General features: G+C 44.8%; 3 protein-coding genes and 1 pseudogene across 5 annotated transcripts; 3 read left to right on the forward strand and 1 right to left on the reverse strand.

The window, feature by feature from the left end:
* Positions 1-1,584: 1,584 nt before the first annotated feature.
* Positions 1,585-4,654, reverse strand: LOC120031011 (annotated as a pseudogene).
* On the forward strand, positions 1,591-4,235 carry LOC120031012 (trypsin-3-like). The gene is made up of 3 exons (XM_038976528.1): positions 1,591-3,082; positions 3,220-3,325; positions 3,493-4,235. Exons 1-3 carry the CDS (start codon positions 2,841-2,843, stop codon positions 3,559-3,561), a joined length of 417 nt encoding a protein of 138 aa, XP_038832456.1. The 5' UTR covers positions 1,591-2,840; the 3' UTR covers positions 3,562-4,235.
* A 641-nt stretch (positions 4,655-5,295) lies between the features above and the next one.
* On the forward strand, positions 5,296-8,540 carry si:ch211-261d7.3 (RNA polymerase II degradation factor 1). Of its 3 annotated transcripts, XM_038976523.1 has the most exons (5): positions 5,298-5,737; positions 6,022-6,074; positions 6,476-6,740; positions 6,907-7,332; positions 7,460-8,540. In XM_038976523.1, the coding sequence occupies exons 3-5, from the start codon at positions 6,485-6,487 to the stop codon at positions 8,326-8,328; spliced, it is 1,551 nt and encodes a 516-aa protein (XP_038832451.1). In that variant the 5' UTR covers positions 5,298-5,737; positions 6,022-6,074; positions 6,476-6,484; the 3' UTR covers positions 8,329-8,540. The 3 variants fall into 3 exon arrangements, with proteins under 3 accessions (XP_038832452.1, XP_038832454.1, XP_038832451.1); XM_038976524.1 differs by having other exon boundaries at positions 5,296-5,737; positions 6,022-6,740; positions 6,934-7,332; XM_038976526.1 differs by having other exon boundaries at positions 5,296-5,737; positions 6,022-6,740; positions 6,937-7,332.
* Positions 8,541-10,973: 2,433 nt separating this feature from the next.
* Positions 10,974-17,137, forward strand: LOC120031544 (zinc finger protein 628-like). The gene is made up of 2 exons (XM_038977344.1): positions 10,974-11,348; positions 11,812-17,137. The coding sequence occupies exon 2, from the start codon at positions 11,826-11,828 to the stop codon at positions 15,696-15,698; it is 3,873 nt and encodes a 1,290-aa protein (XP_038833272.1). The 5' UTR covers positions 10,974-11,348; positions 11,812-11,825; the 3' UTR covers positions 15,699-17,137.
* Positions 17,138-18,580: the final 1,443 nt, after the last annotated feature.

Below are 18,580 nucleotides of genomic sequence, written 5' to 3' on the forward strand. Positions count from 1 at the left end.
TCATGATATCTAATTGTTGTAATCTAATTATATGTTTTTGTTCCTTTATTGGTTTATTGACCTCAGAAATACCTATAGATGTTGTACAGTATCATAGATGGTGTTACAAATACAGCAGAATGTCACTCATCATTTGTACATTTTCAGAATGTATTTGATTGGATATACATTCATGAAAGGCTTTTTCAATATTCAGGGACAGGAAATTATTTTTAGATTGTGACTATAATCTATATAAATGAAATATAATAATGTAATGCTCTATTATGCATTAGGAATTTTTCTTGGCATCATTACAGGAAAAACATGGCAGACATGACAAAAATAAACATAACAAAGTTAATGTTTGGTACAATGTAAACACAATAAATATAATAGATGTTTAGTCTGGACATAAACAGTTGGTACTGTTTGCTCAGTGAGATTAGGATGTCATGGGGAATTGTTTCAGTCTTGCAGATGGTGTGTGACCTGTAGGTGTGTTTGCACGCGTTTATCTGAGGCATGTACCAGGTTGAGCTACTGATCAGGTAATTTCTCGCAAATCCAGTGCCGCTGTTCATGACACCTGAGATCATTCCAGTTTTTCTTTTGGTCATTGAAGGTGTTAACCTCAGCACAGTCCTCAGTAGAGTCGATAGAGGCACCATTTGGCTCACCAGGAGACCAGAACCCTGTGGTCATTAAGTGTCCCGTCCACCCATGTCCAAGTCCCCTTTGTCTCTCTGTCAGTCAGACCAATCCAGAAAAACCCTTGTCTCTCTGTCAGTCAGACCAATCCAGAAAAACGTTTTAAATGTACAGATTAATTCCTGTTCCGCTCTGTTGTTTATGATCACCAGGTCTGCTCCTCTCTTTAGACAGTTCTGTCTGCTCTGTTGTTTATGATCACCAGGTCTGCTCCTCTCTTTAGACAGTTCTGTCTGCTCTGTTGTTTATGATCACCAGGTCTGCTCCTCTCTTTAGACAGTTCTGTCTGCTCTGTTGTTTATGATCACCAGGTCTGCTCCTCTCTTTAGACAGTTCTGTCTGCTCTGTTGTTTATGATCACCAGGTCTGCTCCTCTCTTTAGACAGTTCTGTCTGCTCTGTTGTTTATGATCACCAGGTCTGCTCCTCTCTTTAGACAGTTCTGTCTGCTCTGTTGTTTATGATCACCAGGTCTGCTCCTCTCTTTAGACAGTTCTGTCTGCTCTGTTGTTTATGATCACCAGGTCTGCTCCTCTCTTTAGACAGTTCTGCTCTGTTGTTTATGATCACCAGGTCTGCTCCTCTCTTTAGACAGTTCTGTCTGCTCTGTTGTTTATGATCACCAGGTCTGCTCCTCTCTTTAGACAGTTCTGTCTGCTCTGTTGTTTATGATCACCAGGTCTGCTCCTCTCTTTAGACAGTTCTGTCTGCTCTGTTGTTTATGATCACCAGGTCTGCTCCTCTCTTTAGACAGTTCTGTCTGCTCTGTTGTTTATGATCACCAGGTCTGCTCCTCTCTTTAGACAGTTCTGTCTGCTCTGTTGTTTATGATCACCAGGTCTGCTCCTCTCTTTAGACAGTTCTGTCTGCTCTGTTGTTTATGATCACCAGGTCTGCTCCTCTCTTTAGACAGTTCTGTCTGCTCTGTTGTTTATGATCACCAGGTCTGCTCTGTTGTTTATGATCACCAGGTCTGCTCCTCTCTTTAGACAGTTCTGTCTGCTCTCATCCCAGGATTCAGTCATGTCAGAGATGTAGTACAAACTGGAACCAAACTTCTTCCATTCTTCAAGGCAGGTTTGATTCAGCATATTGTACCTTCTCTTTAGATCGGCCTTTTCTTTATCCAGGTTTTTGTTTTGGACCTGTAGCTCGTCTCTCTGTTCAGTCAGGTTGTTGTTGCTGGTTCTATAAACTAACAACCTCTCCTCCAAACTGACAGTGACTCCATTATAGTAGACAAACAGCACCATGATCCCAGCCAGTAGGAGAAGGCACAGCAGGCCCAGACACGCTGCAGCAACTCTGGAGCGTCTCCCCATCGAGCCCTCAGAGCCGTAGTTACTTTCTCCAGGTCTACTCTTTGGTGTGGTGTCTTCTGTCTTGGTACCGGAATCATGTCCTTTCAGGGTCTCTGCACTGACATATGACAGTAGTCCACTCATCAGAATCACCACAGTCTTGTTCCTCCCTTTTAATGCATTTTGTGCTGTCAATGATACACTCAGACATCGTCATGTTATTTTCCGCCGTCATTCCAATTCAACTATTACATACACTGTATTCTAATATTGCTCTGTGACTGCACTGTGCTGGGGTTAAGACCCTAGGGAACAGGAAGACATTTTTTTTTACACCTGTGAGAAAGGAAATGACAACGGAACCACCCACCATGCAATTGTTAAAAGTGTTACAAAATATACAACTAAGCTGCCACCTAAGTTGTGTGTATGAAAATAATAAGAAAAATGCATTTGTGTCACTTCAGGTGGACATAATTATTTCCCAGGTAGGTTAATGTCTGAGCGTCAGATATAGGCCTACTGTTCACAGAAGTGCAAATCCTTGAAGATCAGATAATGTGGCCGGTGGAGTGGGTATATAACAGTTTGTCTTCGTGATTGAGTCCTGTGTAGCAACCAAAAAACACAATCATAAAATACGTTATTCTCCTGGCTGTTTGCCGTTGCATGTCAATCCTTGCTTTACTCGTTGAGAGAAATTGTTTAAGTTCACATTGATGTCCATCCTGTGATAATACTCAGTGAATAGTGAATATTTACTGAACACAGGCACTTATGTTTTCAAGTGTTGTATTTCCATGCAATTTCACACAGATTGTCTGTATTTCAGTCGCTGTCCTCATTGAGGATGATAAGATTGTCGGAGGGTATGAGTGCAGAAAGAACTCGACTCCGTGAACTCGACTCCGTGAAAGAGTTCGACTCCGTGAAGGTCATCATGCACCCCAGTTACAACAGCCGCAACCTGGACAACGACATCAAGCTGAGCAAGCCCGCCTCCCTGAACAGCTACATGTGCACTGTGGTCATGCCCTGTAGCTGTGCCAGCTCTGGCACCCGCTGGCTGGGGCAACCTACCCAGCAGAGGCTGTGAGTAGCATCAACAATATGCTCACAAATACTTTTAGTATTCGTTGTTTATCAAACTGATTCCAAATGATATCACTGACCACTTAGAACCAAAGGGAGAATGTTTGATATATTAATCCTGTTTTGCTTCTCTCTAGCCTTCTACCCCAACCAACTGTTCTGCCTGGATCTCCCCATCCTGAGCAGCGGCAACAGCGCCTACCCTGCGCTGGCTTCATGGAGGGAGGCAAGGAGGCTTGCCAGGTAACCTGAGTTGAATTCATAGCGCACCTTTCTACTGTTGTCCTTTTCATTTGATTTGTTAAAAGCTCTCTGTTCTCTCTCTCATCTGTTGTGATTAACCAGCTTCAAACCAATATTGAAAGATGCACCTCTAACCACCTTTCACTTGCCCCTCTTCCTTCTTTCAGGGAGACCGTGGTGGGCAATGGGCAGCTGCAGGGTGCTGTGTCCTGTGGTTACAGTTGTGCCCAGACTAAGATCTACAACTCCTGGATAAGCAGCACCATGTCCTCCAACTAATTGATTTAGACTGGAAGAGACATATTCTCTAAGACAGAAACCCATGATAACTGGTATGAGAAAATAAAAACACCATATTTTGACATTCATTCTTTAAAGTGCATTACTATGAGTGCAATATGTGCTTTTAGGAAGGTATGAAACGGGTATCTGGCTAGTGCTTATTATGTCTAACTTGTAAAGCAAGAGTTGCAGACAACAGCTCAATCTGTTCAATGCCGATTGTGCACTGTTAGCTGGTGAGCCGTTTCCTGGAAACTTAATGACATGAGAATGAACAACTGTCAGTGGAAATATGATGACACATGAACTAGCAACTGCAATAGACATGAGTAGAACATGCTTTGGTTAATTCATGAAAATTACACAAATGTAGTCTTTCAGCTGTACAGAAAACATTTTAAAATGTAGAATGTTGACAATATGCAAACAATTAACCTAAATGTGTAGCTATGCAGCTAAGACAGATAATGAATAAAGGTTTGTGTTCGTTTGTCTGCTGACTTAAAATGGTGAACTTAAAATGGCAAATGCCTCTTCGATGAGGTTTAACGGTGGCTGGCATCCAATAAATGTTGCATTACCACCAACCTACTAGACTGGAGTACAACTTCCTTATACTTCGCTTGAAAAAAATAAGTAAATACCCTACCATCTAACACTACACTTATAACACCACCATACTCCACTATTTAGTCTGACCTCAGGCCAACCACCTGAAAGGATGGGACACCACCACTTAACACACCCTGTAACTCTGATGTCAAGTCTCACACACCCAAATACCTCTCTGCAGCTGTCACCTCAACTTTCTGCGACTTATGTGCCATCCCTGCAGGACAGTTGATAACCGTTGCTAAAAAGCCAATCTTACTGAAACATATATCACTTGTTGGCCTCTCTCTGTACTGGTACAGATCTACTACTCACACCACTCCTCTCAGGATCCCTCCCCCTTGACCCATTTTCCTCTACTTCACTGCCTCAGCATATGACAACTAATGCACTCCTCTAACCCTGTAAACCTCAACCTGCCTCTCTCACACTGGACATTTCTGATCCCCAGCCCCATGGGAACCCCTACAATTAACACATACCACTACTTTCCCCAATGCTACACATTCCTTTGTCTCATGCCCTTCTGCACACCTACAAACCTTCCTCCTACACACTGCTGACACATGGCCATAAGCTTGACACCTGTAAGAAAGTAATGTATTCGGCACAAAAGGTCATACAGGATAATATAATATCCTATCACTTTGTCAGGCAAAGACATCCAAACTCAAAAGAACAGACAATGACTTCTGTTTCACCACTCCTGCCACCCTGTCTGCATCACACCAAACGACAACCATCACACACACTGGGAAACTTCCCCTTCAGTTGATCAACTTTTACAGTTACTGTTACCCCAGTAATCACACCTTTCAATGGCGCCCATTTCTTGAGAGCAAAACAATTCACATTTCTTGCCTCCATTCGTTTAACGCAGACAGCCTTCTCCCTCCGACCAGCAGAAACACAAACAATTATCACAAGACCACTTCTGGATACGCTTACTGATTCCACAGCACAAAACTGTTTTCACCCACCCTGATAGATCACCCAAAAGGCAAGAGTCCACTCTTAACAATAACGTCACTCCTAGACAGACTCATCTTTATTCTGACCCTCAGTGCAAGCCTCGGCCCCGAGAACTTCACCACACCTACCACCTCCGATGCTTCGACCTCATTAACTTCCCTTTCTCCTCCTGTCTTCAGCTCACTCTGCTTTCACTTTCTAACATTCTTATTTAACAAACCATCTCCCTTTTTTCCGCCATTTTTAACCGACTCAAGTTCACCCTCTTCCTCCCTCTCTGCCCTCCATTCCTCCTCCGTATTCAAAGTATACGTCTCCTTATGCTAATACTGCACTTCTCTTGACATACATCTTGTTCTTGCATTATAAGCAAATGCTTTACACATTCATATTCCTTTATCTAGCACTGGGAACATGTGACAGTGGAATGGTGACGTAAATATTCAGCGACGCTCTACGGTTTGTGTACAATTTCAAGCTTGACGGGAGGGTTACGTTTAGGACAACTGCATCAAATGTGTCTTTGTTTTGTTTTTTAATCGTGAGGTGAGTAAAATAAGATTTTATCCCACAAAGTGTATTGACATTTTCGAGATTAAAGCTAGCTAACTTGAAGCGAAGTGCCCTGCATTGCTATATCAGCACCACCAGTAATATATGCGGAATGCGCAACCATTGCGGATGTGGTGCAGAAAGAATGCGCATCGCTGCGACAAACGCAATTATAAAGGTGTTAGACATCGTCATCATCAAGTTGAAACCTATATTGTAAATTATTTGTAATTTGTGTAACTATTTGGTAACATGTATTATATTTCTCTCTTTTGTAGAATTCCCTCGATCCTCTATTTACTCAAGTCTATCTGCACATCTCTGTTGATGGGTACTGTCATATAGTTGTTTTTGCACTAACATAAAGGAATTTCAATTCTAGTTTTCAGAGAGAGTACATGTATCTCTTGGCCAGCTTTTACAGTTGAATAACGTCTGCTCCAAGACTTTAGCTGTAGGCTACCTGGTATTAATTACTAATATATTATGCAAATGAATGCACATTACAGTGAATGTTGATCTCAGTATGTCCCTGCACAAGATGCTCTGCTAGCGCCCCTATTTTTTTATGTGCCACTTAGTTGTATCCTGTGAACATATGCCTTATGCTGCCCCCACTGAAAGATTAGTTAGTTGTCAGGTAGATATTGCTCGTCCCCAACAATGGTGTGGTACGGCCAGCCGTCTGTCGCTGTGTGAATGGAACTGTCAGTTGGTCCGTCTGTAAACCAGGCCTGACTCATGACTGAGTACTACGAGGAGGGGGGGCTGCTGTACGAGCACTCGCCTCCCATGCACATCAAAGTGGAGTCTCCGGAGGGACCCTTCGGAGGGGGCGTCTCAGAGGACGGCTTTCCAAGGGAGGATGAGGACTCGGAAGGCAGCTGCGACCAAAGCAGTGGGCTGCCTGGTGGACTCCCCTTCAACGTGGTGGTGGTGCATCCGAACATCATGACTCCTGGCATGTCCTCAGATGACCTCCTATCCATGGAGCAGCGTAAGCTTTAACCAACTTTTAGCTATAAACCGCATGTCTATTGTTCAATATTGATGCTTGCAGTGGTGCTCTGTACTGTTATGATATGTTTTGACTATTACATTTTTGTGTTTCACCTCATATGACACATAGCAAACACCTATAGATCAACTCTGTCTTTCTGTAGACAGAGGTATGTCCTCTGTGTTGGCAGCAGGGGGTGCAGGCAAGAGGAAGAGTCGTTTTAGCGGTGCAGAGCTGGAGGTGCTGGTTTCTGAGGTGACGCGGTGTGAGGGAGAGCTTTTTGGTCCTGCTGGGAGACTCCGGCGCAGGGAGAGAGAGAGGATCTGGGCAGGAATCCTGGAGCGGGTCAACGCTGTGTCCAGAGTCCCTCGCACCCTCCGCGAGGTCAAGAAGCGCTGGGACGACCTGAAGAGACGCAATGGAGGCAGGCTGGCAGACGCTAGGCACCGAACTTGTTACCTGCCATCTAATAGAGGGGCTTCCATGCTGGAAAGGTCAGCTCAGGCAAGCCCCAGGCTTCACCAGGCCAGACAGAAGCAAAGCACCAGAGGGAAGGCCAGTTTCACATGCTTCACTGATACAGAACCAGGTAAATCTGAACACTAACAATGAGGTAAAGCCTTAGATTCAAGCCTTGTAGAAACATTCAGATAATGCATATAAAAACAGATTTTTTAAAACCACTGCTTTCTACTATATCCTCTTGTTTATTGCAGTGGGTGGAGGTGAAGGGTCGGAGAGGGATGGCTTTGAGAAGGATGAGGATAGTGGTGAGCGGGAAGGGGAGGCGGGAGAGGCGGAATGCGAGGGGGCAGAGAGCAGTATGGAGGAAAAGCTGGGTTTAGGACTGGGAATAGGGCCTCCCCCTAACTCGGAACGCTGGCTGCCTCCCTCTCCCCTCTACAGCGCCCCTTTCCTCAATGGGACCCCTCAGCCTAGTCCCCAGCCCTCACTAGGGGCCCAGCAGGTACCCCTGGAGGCCCCTCCTCGCGGCTCATGGCTGGAGGACGAGCTCCGCGGCATGGGGGAGGCAGCTCTGCAGCTGGGGGATCGGGTGGAGCAGAGTCTTCGGGAGTTTGGGGAGGGATTCAGACGTGATATGAGAACATTAGTGGTCTCTCAAGAAGCACTGGCAACCAGCCTACAGCAAAACAATGTTCTCCTGCAAAGGCTGCTGGGAGTCCTAGAGGCACAGCAGCAGCAACAACAACCACCACAGCAGCAGCCACATCATTCCCAAAAACAACAGCCACAACAGTCAATAACGCAGCAACCACAACAGTTACAGCAACAGCAACCACAGCCTCAACAACTGATTCAGCAGCAGCCGCAGCAACAACAACAGATACGACCACAACAGCAACAACTGCTGGTGCAGCAGCAGCAACAACAACAGATACAACCGCTACCACAGCAACCGCAACACCCCCAGAGTCCAAGTAATTTAGCAGTTGCCCCTGTACCACCACCCCCAGATATTCTTGATGGTACCACCCGTCCAAATCCACCTGCAGTCATTAATGGAATCGTCCAACGGCCAAGGCGGGGGAGAATTGTTGATCATAGACGAAGAAGAAGGCGTTAGATAAAGAGATGTAAATAAGCATTGATGTACTTTATTTATTTTCTCTTATACAATCTGATTTGAAATTATTGTGTCCCTCTAATTTCAACCAACGTTGAAAAAGTTATGTTTCATGAGTACATTTGTTGTGTAAAGTATTCAGACCCCTTGACTTTTTCCACATTTTGTTACATTACAGCCTTATTCTAAAATTGATTAAATTAATGTTTTTCCTCATCAATCTACACACAATACACAATAATGACAAAGCGAAAACAGGTTTTAAGAAATGTTTACATAAGTACTTAGACCCTTTGCTATGAGACTTGAAATTGAGATCAGGTGCATCCTTTTTCCATTGATCATCCTTGAGATGTTTCTACAACTTGGAGTCCACTGTGGTAAATTAAGGTCCCAGAGTTGACAGTGTATGTCAGAGCAAAAACCAAGCCATGAGGTCGAAGGAATTGTCTGTAGAGCTTTGAGACAGGATTGTGTCAAGGCACAGATCTGTGGAAGGGTACTACAAAATGTCTACAGCATTGAAGGTCCCCAAGAACACAGTGGCCTCAATCATTTTTAAATGGAAGAAGTTTGGAACATCCAAAATCTTCCTAAAGTTTGCCTCCCGGCCAAACTGAGCAATTAGAGAAGGGCCTTGGTCAGAGAGGTGACCAAGAACCCAATGGTCACTCTGACAGAGCTCCAGAGTTCCTCGGTGGAGATGGGAGAACCTTCCAGAAGGACAACCATCTCTGCAGCACTCAACCAATCAGGCCTTTATGGTAGAGTGGCCAGATGGAAGCCACTCCTCAGTAAAAGGCACGTGACAGCCTGTTTGGAGTTTGCCAAAAGGCACCTAAAGACTCTCAGACCATGAGAAACAAGATTCTCTGATCTGATGAAACCAAGGTTGAACTCATTGGCCTGAATGCCAAGCGTCACGTCTTGAGGAAACCTGGCACCATCCCTACTGTGACGCATGGTGGTGGCAGCATCATGCTGTGGGGATGTTTTTCAGCGGCAGGGACTGGGAGCCTAGTCAGGATTGAGGGAAAGATGAACAGAGCAAAGTACAGAGAGAACCTTGATGAAAACCTGCTCCAGAGCACTCAGGACCTCAGATTGGGGCGAAGGTTCACCTTCCAACAGGACAACGACCCTAAGCACTCAGCCAAAACAACGCAGGAGTGGCTTCGGGACAAGTCTCAATGTCCTTGAGTGGCCCAGACTTGAACCCGATCGAACATCTTTGGAGAGACCTGAAAATAGCTGTGCAGCAACCCTACCCATCCACCCTGACAGAGCTTAAGAGGATCTGCAGAGAAGAGTGGGAGAAACTCCCTAAATACAGGTGTGCCAAGCTTGTAGCGTCATAACCAGGAATGCTGTAATCGCTGCCAAAGGTGCTTCAACAAAGTACTGAGTAAAGGGTCTGAATACTTATGTAAATGTCATATTTCAGTGTTTATTTTTTATAAATTAGCAAACATTTCTAAAAACTTGTTTTTGCTTTGTCATTATGGAGTATTGTGTGGATGAGGAAAAAAGCCATTTAATCATTTTTAGAATAAGGCTTTAACTTAACAAAATGTGCAAAAAGTCAAGGGGTCTGAATACTTTCCGAATGCACTGTATATATTATTTAAACTAAACACAGTAGGCTAATTGAAGGTTCAGCCCTGATCCACATATATTAGCATAATGTATTGGTTGGAAGTTGCTGCAATAGAACCAAGAAATGTCAGAGATTTCTGTTTTGTCCAAATCTTGTAGATAGACAATCAGCATTACATGAACAAAAAGCACATTGGAGTCTGCAGCAATCTATCATTAGAGCATATTAGTAAATGACCATTGAAATGTAATATACCAATGCATATGTACATGTTCTGATTGCTCTTCCAGTTTTATGATACATATTAAACATGCATTGTGTGACAGGCTGGACATACACATGCAAATCTTAGAAAAAAAGTATTATACAATGTGTATTTAACATGTGATGATAAATCATTTTATAATTGGGCTATAATGTTTAAGATATGGAAATGTTTCCCTACATAGCTCTTAAATGAAAATCTGCATCAGTATGTATTTTGCTTCAGATTTTCTTTCTGTTTTTTGTGATGTTATCAATTTATTAAGCATTATCTGCAAGTATGATGTATGTGTTATCTTGCATGCAGTGTCTGATGTGTAGACAAAATGCAAGGGATCTGTAAAAAAAAAAATGGAGCATTTGTGTACCATTTTGCACAATTTATATACCTAAATATAGTTGAAGGGTCTGACTCTGTTCTGAGACATGTATTGACTAAAGATTAATAAAGGCAACCCTGAACTATATCACATCACAGGTCTTCAATAGCTCTTTATTCAGACAAGTGCTGCTGGTCCAACCTGTTGACTGATGTGAGTGAATGCCCATGGATAAATGTAAAATGCATTGCTTTCGTTTCAATACTCATGACAATCTAAAGTGGATAAACATATCACCTGCAGAATGCAGGGCAGGCGAAGACCTTTCACTTCACACCATCACACTCTAGCGGCCAGTAACATAATATACAATTCGTTTCGCCTTCACGTTGAGGAAGAGGGGGCATAGAGAACCATCTTTGGAGGAGTGCTGCATGGGTAAAACATGGCTGCTGTGAATTCGTCAGAGAGACGCCAGGGCGACCCCAACGATGAGTTGGGGGACCCGGGGGGTTTAGCACAGAAATGCGAATCATTTGAGTATAAATCGACAGACCCCGATAACACTTTTGCTGTTGAGGAAGACAGGATTCATGAGGACTCCAATGAAAATAGAGAATCTAGTATTGTTACCGATGGGCTTGCTAGCCAGATTGAAGGTAGCATTGCGCTTCGAGCTAATGATAGATCAGAGATAGGTAATGAGTTGGTAGATTTAACATCTTCTGAAGAAAAAAACCACAACACCGATGTTTCCTACAACAAGCAGCGGCATTTCGATTGGTCTGAGACGGAGGACGAGGAAGACGGCACGGATGCAAAAGAGAATGGAAACGACGGTAAGTTTATGTTTGCTAGCTAGCGTTGACTATCTTTCTTCGAATAGCCTGCCTTATCAATATGAGCTATCTAAGTTTCGTCTATCTATTTAGGAAAACAGTCGTGTGCAAAAACAGACTGAAATGTACGGGGTATCCCTGGAAACATGCAGGATGCAGCATTGACTGTAAATGTGCTCATGCTCACTTTAATTTCCAAGATGCTAGCTAGTTGTCTCATGCACGAAATGAGCTAGCTTTGTTATTGGCCAACCGTTTATCCAATAGAATATTGATCATGCAGGTGACTCAAAATAGTACACTAATCGTACCCTTTGATGGCATAAATGCCTTTTCATAATATTTTTGTGGAGATTGATTTGTGTAGTAGGACTGTTTTCATATTTAGTCTCAAAACGTTTGTATTCATGCTTACTCATGAACGCTTCACAATGACAATGTTTTATTTCTTTTGAATTTATAGTTCATAATGGTGATATGGGGATGACTCCTGAGGTGCAGCAGGATAAGATTACTGAAGATATCTCAGATGCAGAGGATGTGGAAAAGGAAAAATCACATTCTGATGAGGAGATGGATGTATCAAAAGACACAGGTGAAGAACAAGATTGTAATGGAGGAAAGGGGGCAGAGGAGGAAGAAGAAGAAGAGGAAGGAGGAGGAGGAGAAGAGGAGCAAACAGTGAAACGGAGGAAATGTAGTCTGGAGTGCAAAGACTGTGGGAAGAGGTTCACCCGTCGGGAGACATTCAACCTCCATCGTCACTTCCACGCTCACCAGGATGAATTGGCCTCACTCACCTGTAAGGAGTGCGGCCTTACCTTCCATCACCGCAGCAGCCTCATCAAGCACCGCAGTGAGCACCAACAGAAGGTTGACCAGCCTGTGGAGCGGAAGAGAAGGAGCCCACAGGGAGTCCACAAGGAGGAGAGGTCAGGCTTCCAGTGTGACCACTGTGAAGAGACTTTCCCATCACTGAGCAAACTGAGGCTCCACACCTGCAACTGTGCCCCGGATAAGGCGTACCGCTGCCCCCTGTGCCGCAAAGAGTTCCGCATGAAGATCTCCATCACCAGCCACATGCAGAACCACTCCCTGAGCTCCCACCCCTTCCGCTGCCAGGAGTGCCACAAGAGCTTCTCTGACATATTTTCCCTGCGTGACCACCAGGGCTCCCATGCCTCCCTCAAGCCCTACGCATGCCCAGAGTGTGGCATGGTGTTCAGGCACCGCTCTGTCATGGAGGACCACCGTCGTAAGCACACAGAGGACACACCAGGCCCCCACCGGTGCAACATCTGTGGGAAGCACTTCAAGTATTCCAGCCTCCTGCAACAGCACCAATACCTTCACACAGGCCAGAAACCATTCTGCTGCCCAGAATGTGGCAAAACGTTTGCCTTAGCCCAGAACATGAAGGCGCACTGCCGCCAGCATAGACGGCACCCTCACGCCTGCTCTATCTGCCCCCTCACTTTCCCCGACCAGGGCAGTCTGCAGGCTCACGTGTCATGCCACGAGACAGTCGGGGGACTAGACAAGGAGAACACAAACCACGGGGTGGAGCCAAAACGTATATTCAACTGTCCCCTCTGTCCTCAGAACTTTCCTTCACCAGCTGACCTGAGGGCTCACATGCTGATCCATGAAGCGGAGCATGAGAGGATGGAGAACGGGGCGTGTAAAGACTGGGAAACAAACCGTTACACCTGTCCCCACTGCCCTGCCACCTACTCTGACCAGTCTAATATGATGGCCCACCTGACAACTCACGCGTCTGCCCGGGTCAGTGTAGAGAGGCAGGGTAATGGACTTGAAGTAGGGAGATCTGCTCCACTTAACACTGCCAATGTTCCAGGGAGGTGGCATAGGGAGGAGATGAGTAGTAAGCCTTTAAAGTGTCCAGACTGTGGCAAGTCGTTCCGTCACCGCTCTGTGTTAACGCTGCACATGCGTATTCATTCCAAGGACAAGCCTTACCAGTGCAGGGTGTGCAACAAGTCCTTCAGATTCAACAGCTATCTGCAGCAGCACATGATCATTCACACCGGGGAGAAACCATACAAGTGCCCAGACTGCAGCAAGGACTTTGCTTTCCTGCAGAACATGAGAACCCATCAGAGGCTGCACACACAGAAACCGTTCCGCTGCACAAAGTGCCGTAAGGGATACAGCGACGAGAATCAGCTTCAGCGCCATTTGCTGTCACACAACGGTGAAAAGCCCCACAAGTGCCACCTCTGTGAAAAGAGCTTTGGGCTGGCCTACCTGCTGCGGGACCATCTGAACACCCACACAGGCGAAAGGCCCCATCGCTGTCAGGAGTGCCACAAGACATTCCCCTGGCTCGGCAGCCTGCTGGTGCATCAGAAAATCCACGCTCGAAAGCGCCAGGGGTCGAGTCAGCCTTATTATTTTCCAATGGCCATGAGGATAAGAGACAGGGGTAGCAGGGGCCGGAGCGGAGGCAGGCTGGCATCAGGCTGGCCCAGGTGGGGTGGAATGGGGCGATCAGGTATGGACACGCCCCAACAAACACCTCCATATCAAGTCCCAATGTCTAGGAGTCCTGAGTGGCAGAGGAGGCCGGCCCAGCCACAGCCTCCCATGTTTTCATCCCAGATGGATATGCAGCAGCCAGGGGAGACGTCTGCGAGAAGGCCTCCACCAGTCCACCAACAGTGGCGGGTGGAAGGTGGAGAACTGAGGCCTGTCCCACTGCCTAACCAGTCTCAACCGTCTCAGGATCCTGAAAGACAACCAGCGCCTGTCCAACAGCAGCCATCTCCACAAACACAGCCACAGCAGGTACCACAGTCTCCACTGATACAACAACAAGTACAGTTACAGTTACAGCTACAGCCACATCTACATCCGCAGCTGCGCCAACAGCAGGTTCAGCATCATCTACAGTCTCCACTGATCCAACAGCAATTACAGTGGCAGCAACCAGGTGGACAGCTCCAGCCCCAGCCAGTACCACAGCAGCAGTGGCAGCCTGACAGACACTTGCTCCAGCTCCAGCAAAAGCTGCCCTGGTTACCAGATGCTCAGCCCCGGCCCACCCCACCACAGCAACCCCAGCAGTGGCACTCAGATGGCCTGCCTCGGCCACCCCAACAGCAAAGGAGTTCAGGCAGGGCAGAGGCACCTACAACGTCACAGCCTGGCCTTAGTGCATCTCAGAGCCTAGAACCCTCTACTCCAGGAGAAAGTGGAGGGACCATGCCCTTGGGTAACAAAACACCCCCAGTGGCCGGGCCACAGAACCCCAGCCCATTAGCTGTGAGTGAGCAGGAGCAACACAGGCAACAGCCGAAGCCCATGAGCTGGGGTAACACACCCACTACACCACCAGTCCCCACACTGAGCTCTGTTCAGCTTGACTTCCCTGGGTCCCCCATTTACATGGATGGGGCTGCTTTGTGGGGTGGGCTGAGGACCTCTCCAGCAGTGCCACCATCCCAAAGCACATCAAACAAACTGGGCCAAGAGCTTAAGCTGCCAAGATGGTCGAGCGTCTCAGTGCCAATGCACAAAGCTGTTAATGAATCATCCACACCTCCTAGAAAAGAGGACACTAGAGTTTGGGACTTTAATGCACCTCTGGTAATGTCCCCAACTGTTAGTTCATCAGAGAAAGCTGGGAGTGGGCGTGAGCAGCAGAAACAGTGGTCTCCAGCTCTACTCAGTACATCCTCCTCAGCTCAGATGGGCCACAGCTCTGTCATGTCAATTTCAAGCCCTCCATCTCATGGGATTGGAGGTAGTCCCTGGGATTTCAAAGGATCCCCCTCAAACAAATCAGGCCTTAGCCAGGAGTTAGAGCAGCAGCAGCAAAAACATCTATCCTCCAGCTGGACCAATGTACCCACATCCACCCAGAATGTTCCCATCTCCATTCAATATGACCCACAACGTTTCACTCACGGGGTGGGACCAACTGTGTGGGGTTTCCAAACCACTCCAGCTAGCCCGCAGCAGCAGCCAATGGTAACAGGCACTCAAATCATCATAAATCAGACCTCTCCTTTCTTCTCTCCTCTCCCTCCGCTCCCTCCTCTTAGTTTGCCTGGCTCACACCCTCTTCACTCTGTAGCAGTCGGCTCTCTAGCAAGGCCTCCACACCCAAACATTTTCTTCACGCCACAGGCGGTCATGAGTGAGAGGCCACACATGACACAGACCCTGTCGCTACCTCAGCTAGCCCCACGGCCTGTTCCTCACAAACTGGGCCGTTTGCCTTATGCCCCAGACCGCCTTCTCCAGTGCATGATCTGTGGCTGCTCTCTACCCCGGGAGTTAGACTTGCAAATGCACTACATGCAGCATGCACAGGGAGAGATTTGACACTGGCAAAGAGTGCATCTACCACTCTGTTTTTCCAAAAGTTTTTAATGTACATTTATTGTATAACTATAGCAATTTAGCTGTGTTTTGTGTCCGTTTTGGACATTGTCCATGTTGTTGATCTCTCACTCTATAAGAAAGGGTCAGAGCTCAAAAAGTGTATAGTTTGTTAACTTGATCAAGCACGGTTGTCAGTTTTCTGTGTTCACAGCTTTGCCTTGAACTGCAAAGAGCTTAGAAATATGACTGTGTAATGGATTTCTTGGCCAGTACCATATTTACTGTGTTGTAAACATACCAAGGATTTACACTCAGTGGCCGGTTTATTAGGTACACCACCCTGTTCACAAAAATATTTTGCTCCTATAGACAGTGAGTCACGTGGCCTTGGCTTGCTATGTAAAGCGAGGCACTGGCATTCAGTTACTATTGGATTGAACGTTGGAATGGGCGAAACAAGTGACCTAAGCAACGTTGAGCGTATTATAATCGTTGGTGCCAGGCGCGCCGGTTACAGTATCTCATAAATGGCATACATTTTTCACACACGACAGTGTCTTGGGTTTATTGAGAATGGTGCGAAAAACAAAAAACAGTCAGCGGTACTAGATGGGTGTACCTTAAACTGGCCACTGAGTGTGTATGTCAACTTATGGATCTTTGTTAGTTTTTCTTTCTGTGTACACTCCTGTCTTTGTTATACCATTTTCAAGTTTATTCCTCAAACAAGTGGATTTCACCTGTTGCACTGTATATTTGTGCCTTTATTGTTTCAAAACACTCTGCATGTTCTTTCTGCTCTCTCTTAATGTTGTAGTGGGTGTTATTCAAATTGTCAGGTCTCTGAATAATGAGTCATTTGTATGAGTCATTTCTTATTCTGTCTTCATTTGGGTTAACGTTTATCTTGTTTTGGTGCTAGAGTTATGAAATTAAGGTTATTGGGAGGAGCACACATTTTATCCAAACAGTGTGGCATGGATTAGTATACAATTAATTTATTGCATTAAAATGAATAACTAATAACTAACTTTACCTGTTGGGTTTGTGATATTGTATCAACAACATGACAATGTTGCCAGAAGATACGCTTGTTTACACTGAGCTGCACTGGGGTCGGAAAGCAATCATTAAGACACTGTGGAGCAGATGCGAGATATGGGTAGGAAAACGTACCTCAATCCAAGGATGGGATATGCCACTGTATGCAAAATGTTACCTTTATCCAGATTGTACATATCTTGCACCGGCTCCAGTGTCTTAATGTAACCATGTTTGCGTTCAGAAACCAGTACAGCTCAGTGTAAATCAACGTAATGGTAGGGTCGTTATCTTCTGGCAAAACATAATGTAACATATTTGACGTTTTACTACATCTGTGCATTAGCAGTAGTTTTTAAATATGTAAATACCTGGTAATAAAAATCATTGGGAAAGAATGCCATATTGTCGTCTGTATTCAATAAAACACAATGGCATAATAGTCCTGCAATAATGAAAACAGTCTACCAAATCGATGTTTTCAAAATGCGTTGCATAATATCCGTTACATTGCATGTTGGGAACTAATGGTTGGGTCTAATGGTGCTTGGAATTAAAGACGAATGGGAACTTGGAAAAAACGAGGTCAATTCATGACGTCGGTCACGTAAAGACGGAGCTCTAGAAAGAGGCCAGAGTTCCCGATTTGTAATTTCGAGTTGGATGACGGTTCAAAACGATTTTCCCCATTCGGGGCTCGTTTTTTCAGAGTTCCCATTTGTGTTATTGAACGCACTGAAGTCGGAAATCAGAAATGTCCCACTTCCGAGTTTTTTAAAAGTTATTTATTTTTATTAACAACAAATCAATACAGAAAGTACATCAGGGAACACAAGTATATATAGATTATATACAATGGACAATCGAGCTAGGGGGTAGAATATCACATTACAATTACACAAGGACCTTAAGGGACCTACATACACTTACAATTCTAACAGCTTTTTTGTTAGTAGAGTATTTAACTGTCTTAAAATACAGTTCAATTTCTTTTTGTAGAGTAAGAAAATGTGTTTTTTTGTTTGTAAATTTACATTTGTGTATATGAAATTTGGCCAAAAGAATAATGAAATTAAATTACTCAAAAAGTTTCTGCTTATTTCTATCGTATGTAAAGAATCCAAGCAGTACGTCTCTCCGCAATAGTGTAAAATCTTCATAAATGTGTTCAATTATAAATCTACTGATGTCTTGCCACAGTTTTCTTACATGAATACAATGCCAAAAAAGATGCAACACTGTTTCTGGGTGGTCATTACAAAAGGAGCAATTTGAGTTGATGTTTTCCTTAAACCTCTTCATATAGTGGTTGGCAGGATAATATTTATGAATAATTTTAAAGGAAACTTCCTTAATTTTGTTAACAAGTAGGTATATGTGTGGCAACATCCAAACTTTTTCCCAACAGATATCAATAAATCCATTCCAATAAGGCATGACATAAGGTTCGTATCGCTCTGTTGTTGAATGGACCAAAAGAGAAACAAATCTGTCCTACTGATGAGTCAACAGGGTCAATAGATGGTAGGCTCTGAGGGTCAGGTCTTGACACGTTCCTGAATAACAGAGCAACACCTGAGGGAATGGCATCTAAAACAATTGCAAAATCTTTAGGTGTTACAGGGATCTTGTAAAGTGATAAGAATTCCTTATAACTGAGTAAAAGACCCTCTGCATTTACCAGTTGGCTCGCCAATAGGATATTATTTCGGAACCAATATTCTAAAAACAAATAAGTATTTTTATACAATATATCCCGATTATTCCATATATAATACCTGTGTGGAGAAAAATTGTGTTTATAAATTAAGGACCATGACAAGAAAACCTGCCGATGAAAA

Source organism: Salvelinus namaycush, chromosome 37 (assembly GCF_016432855.1).
Source record: "Salvelinus namaycush isolate Seneca chromosome 37, SaNama_1.0, whole genome shotgun sequence".
Taxonomy (NCBI): domain Eukaryota; kingdom Metazoa; phylum Chordata; class Actinopteri; order Salmoniformes; family Salmonidae; genus Salvelinus; species Salvelinus namaycush.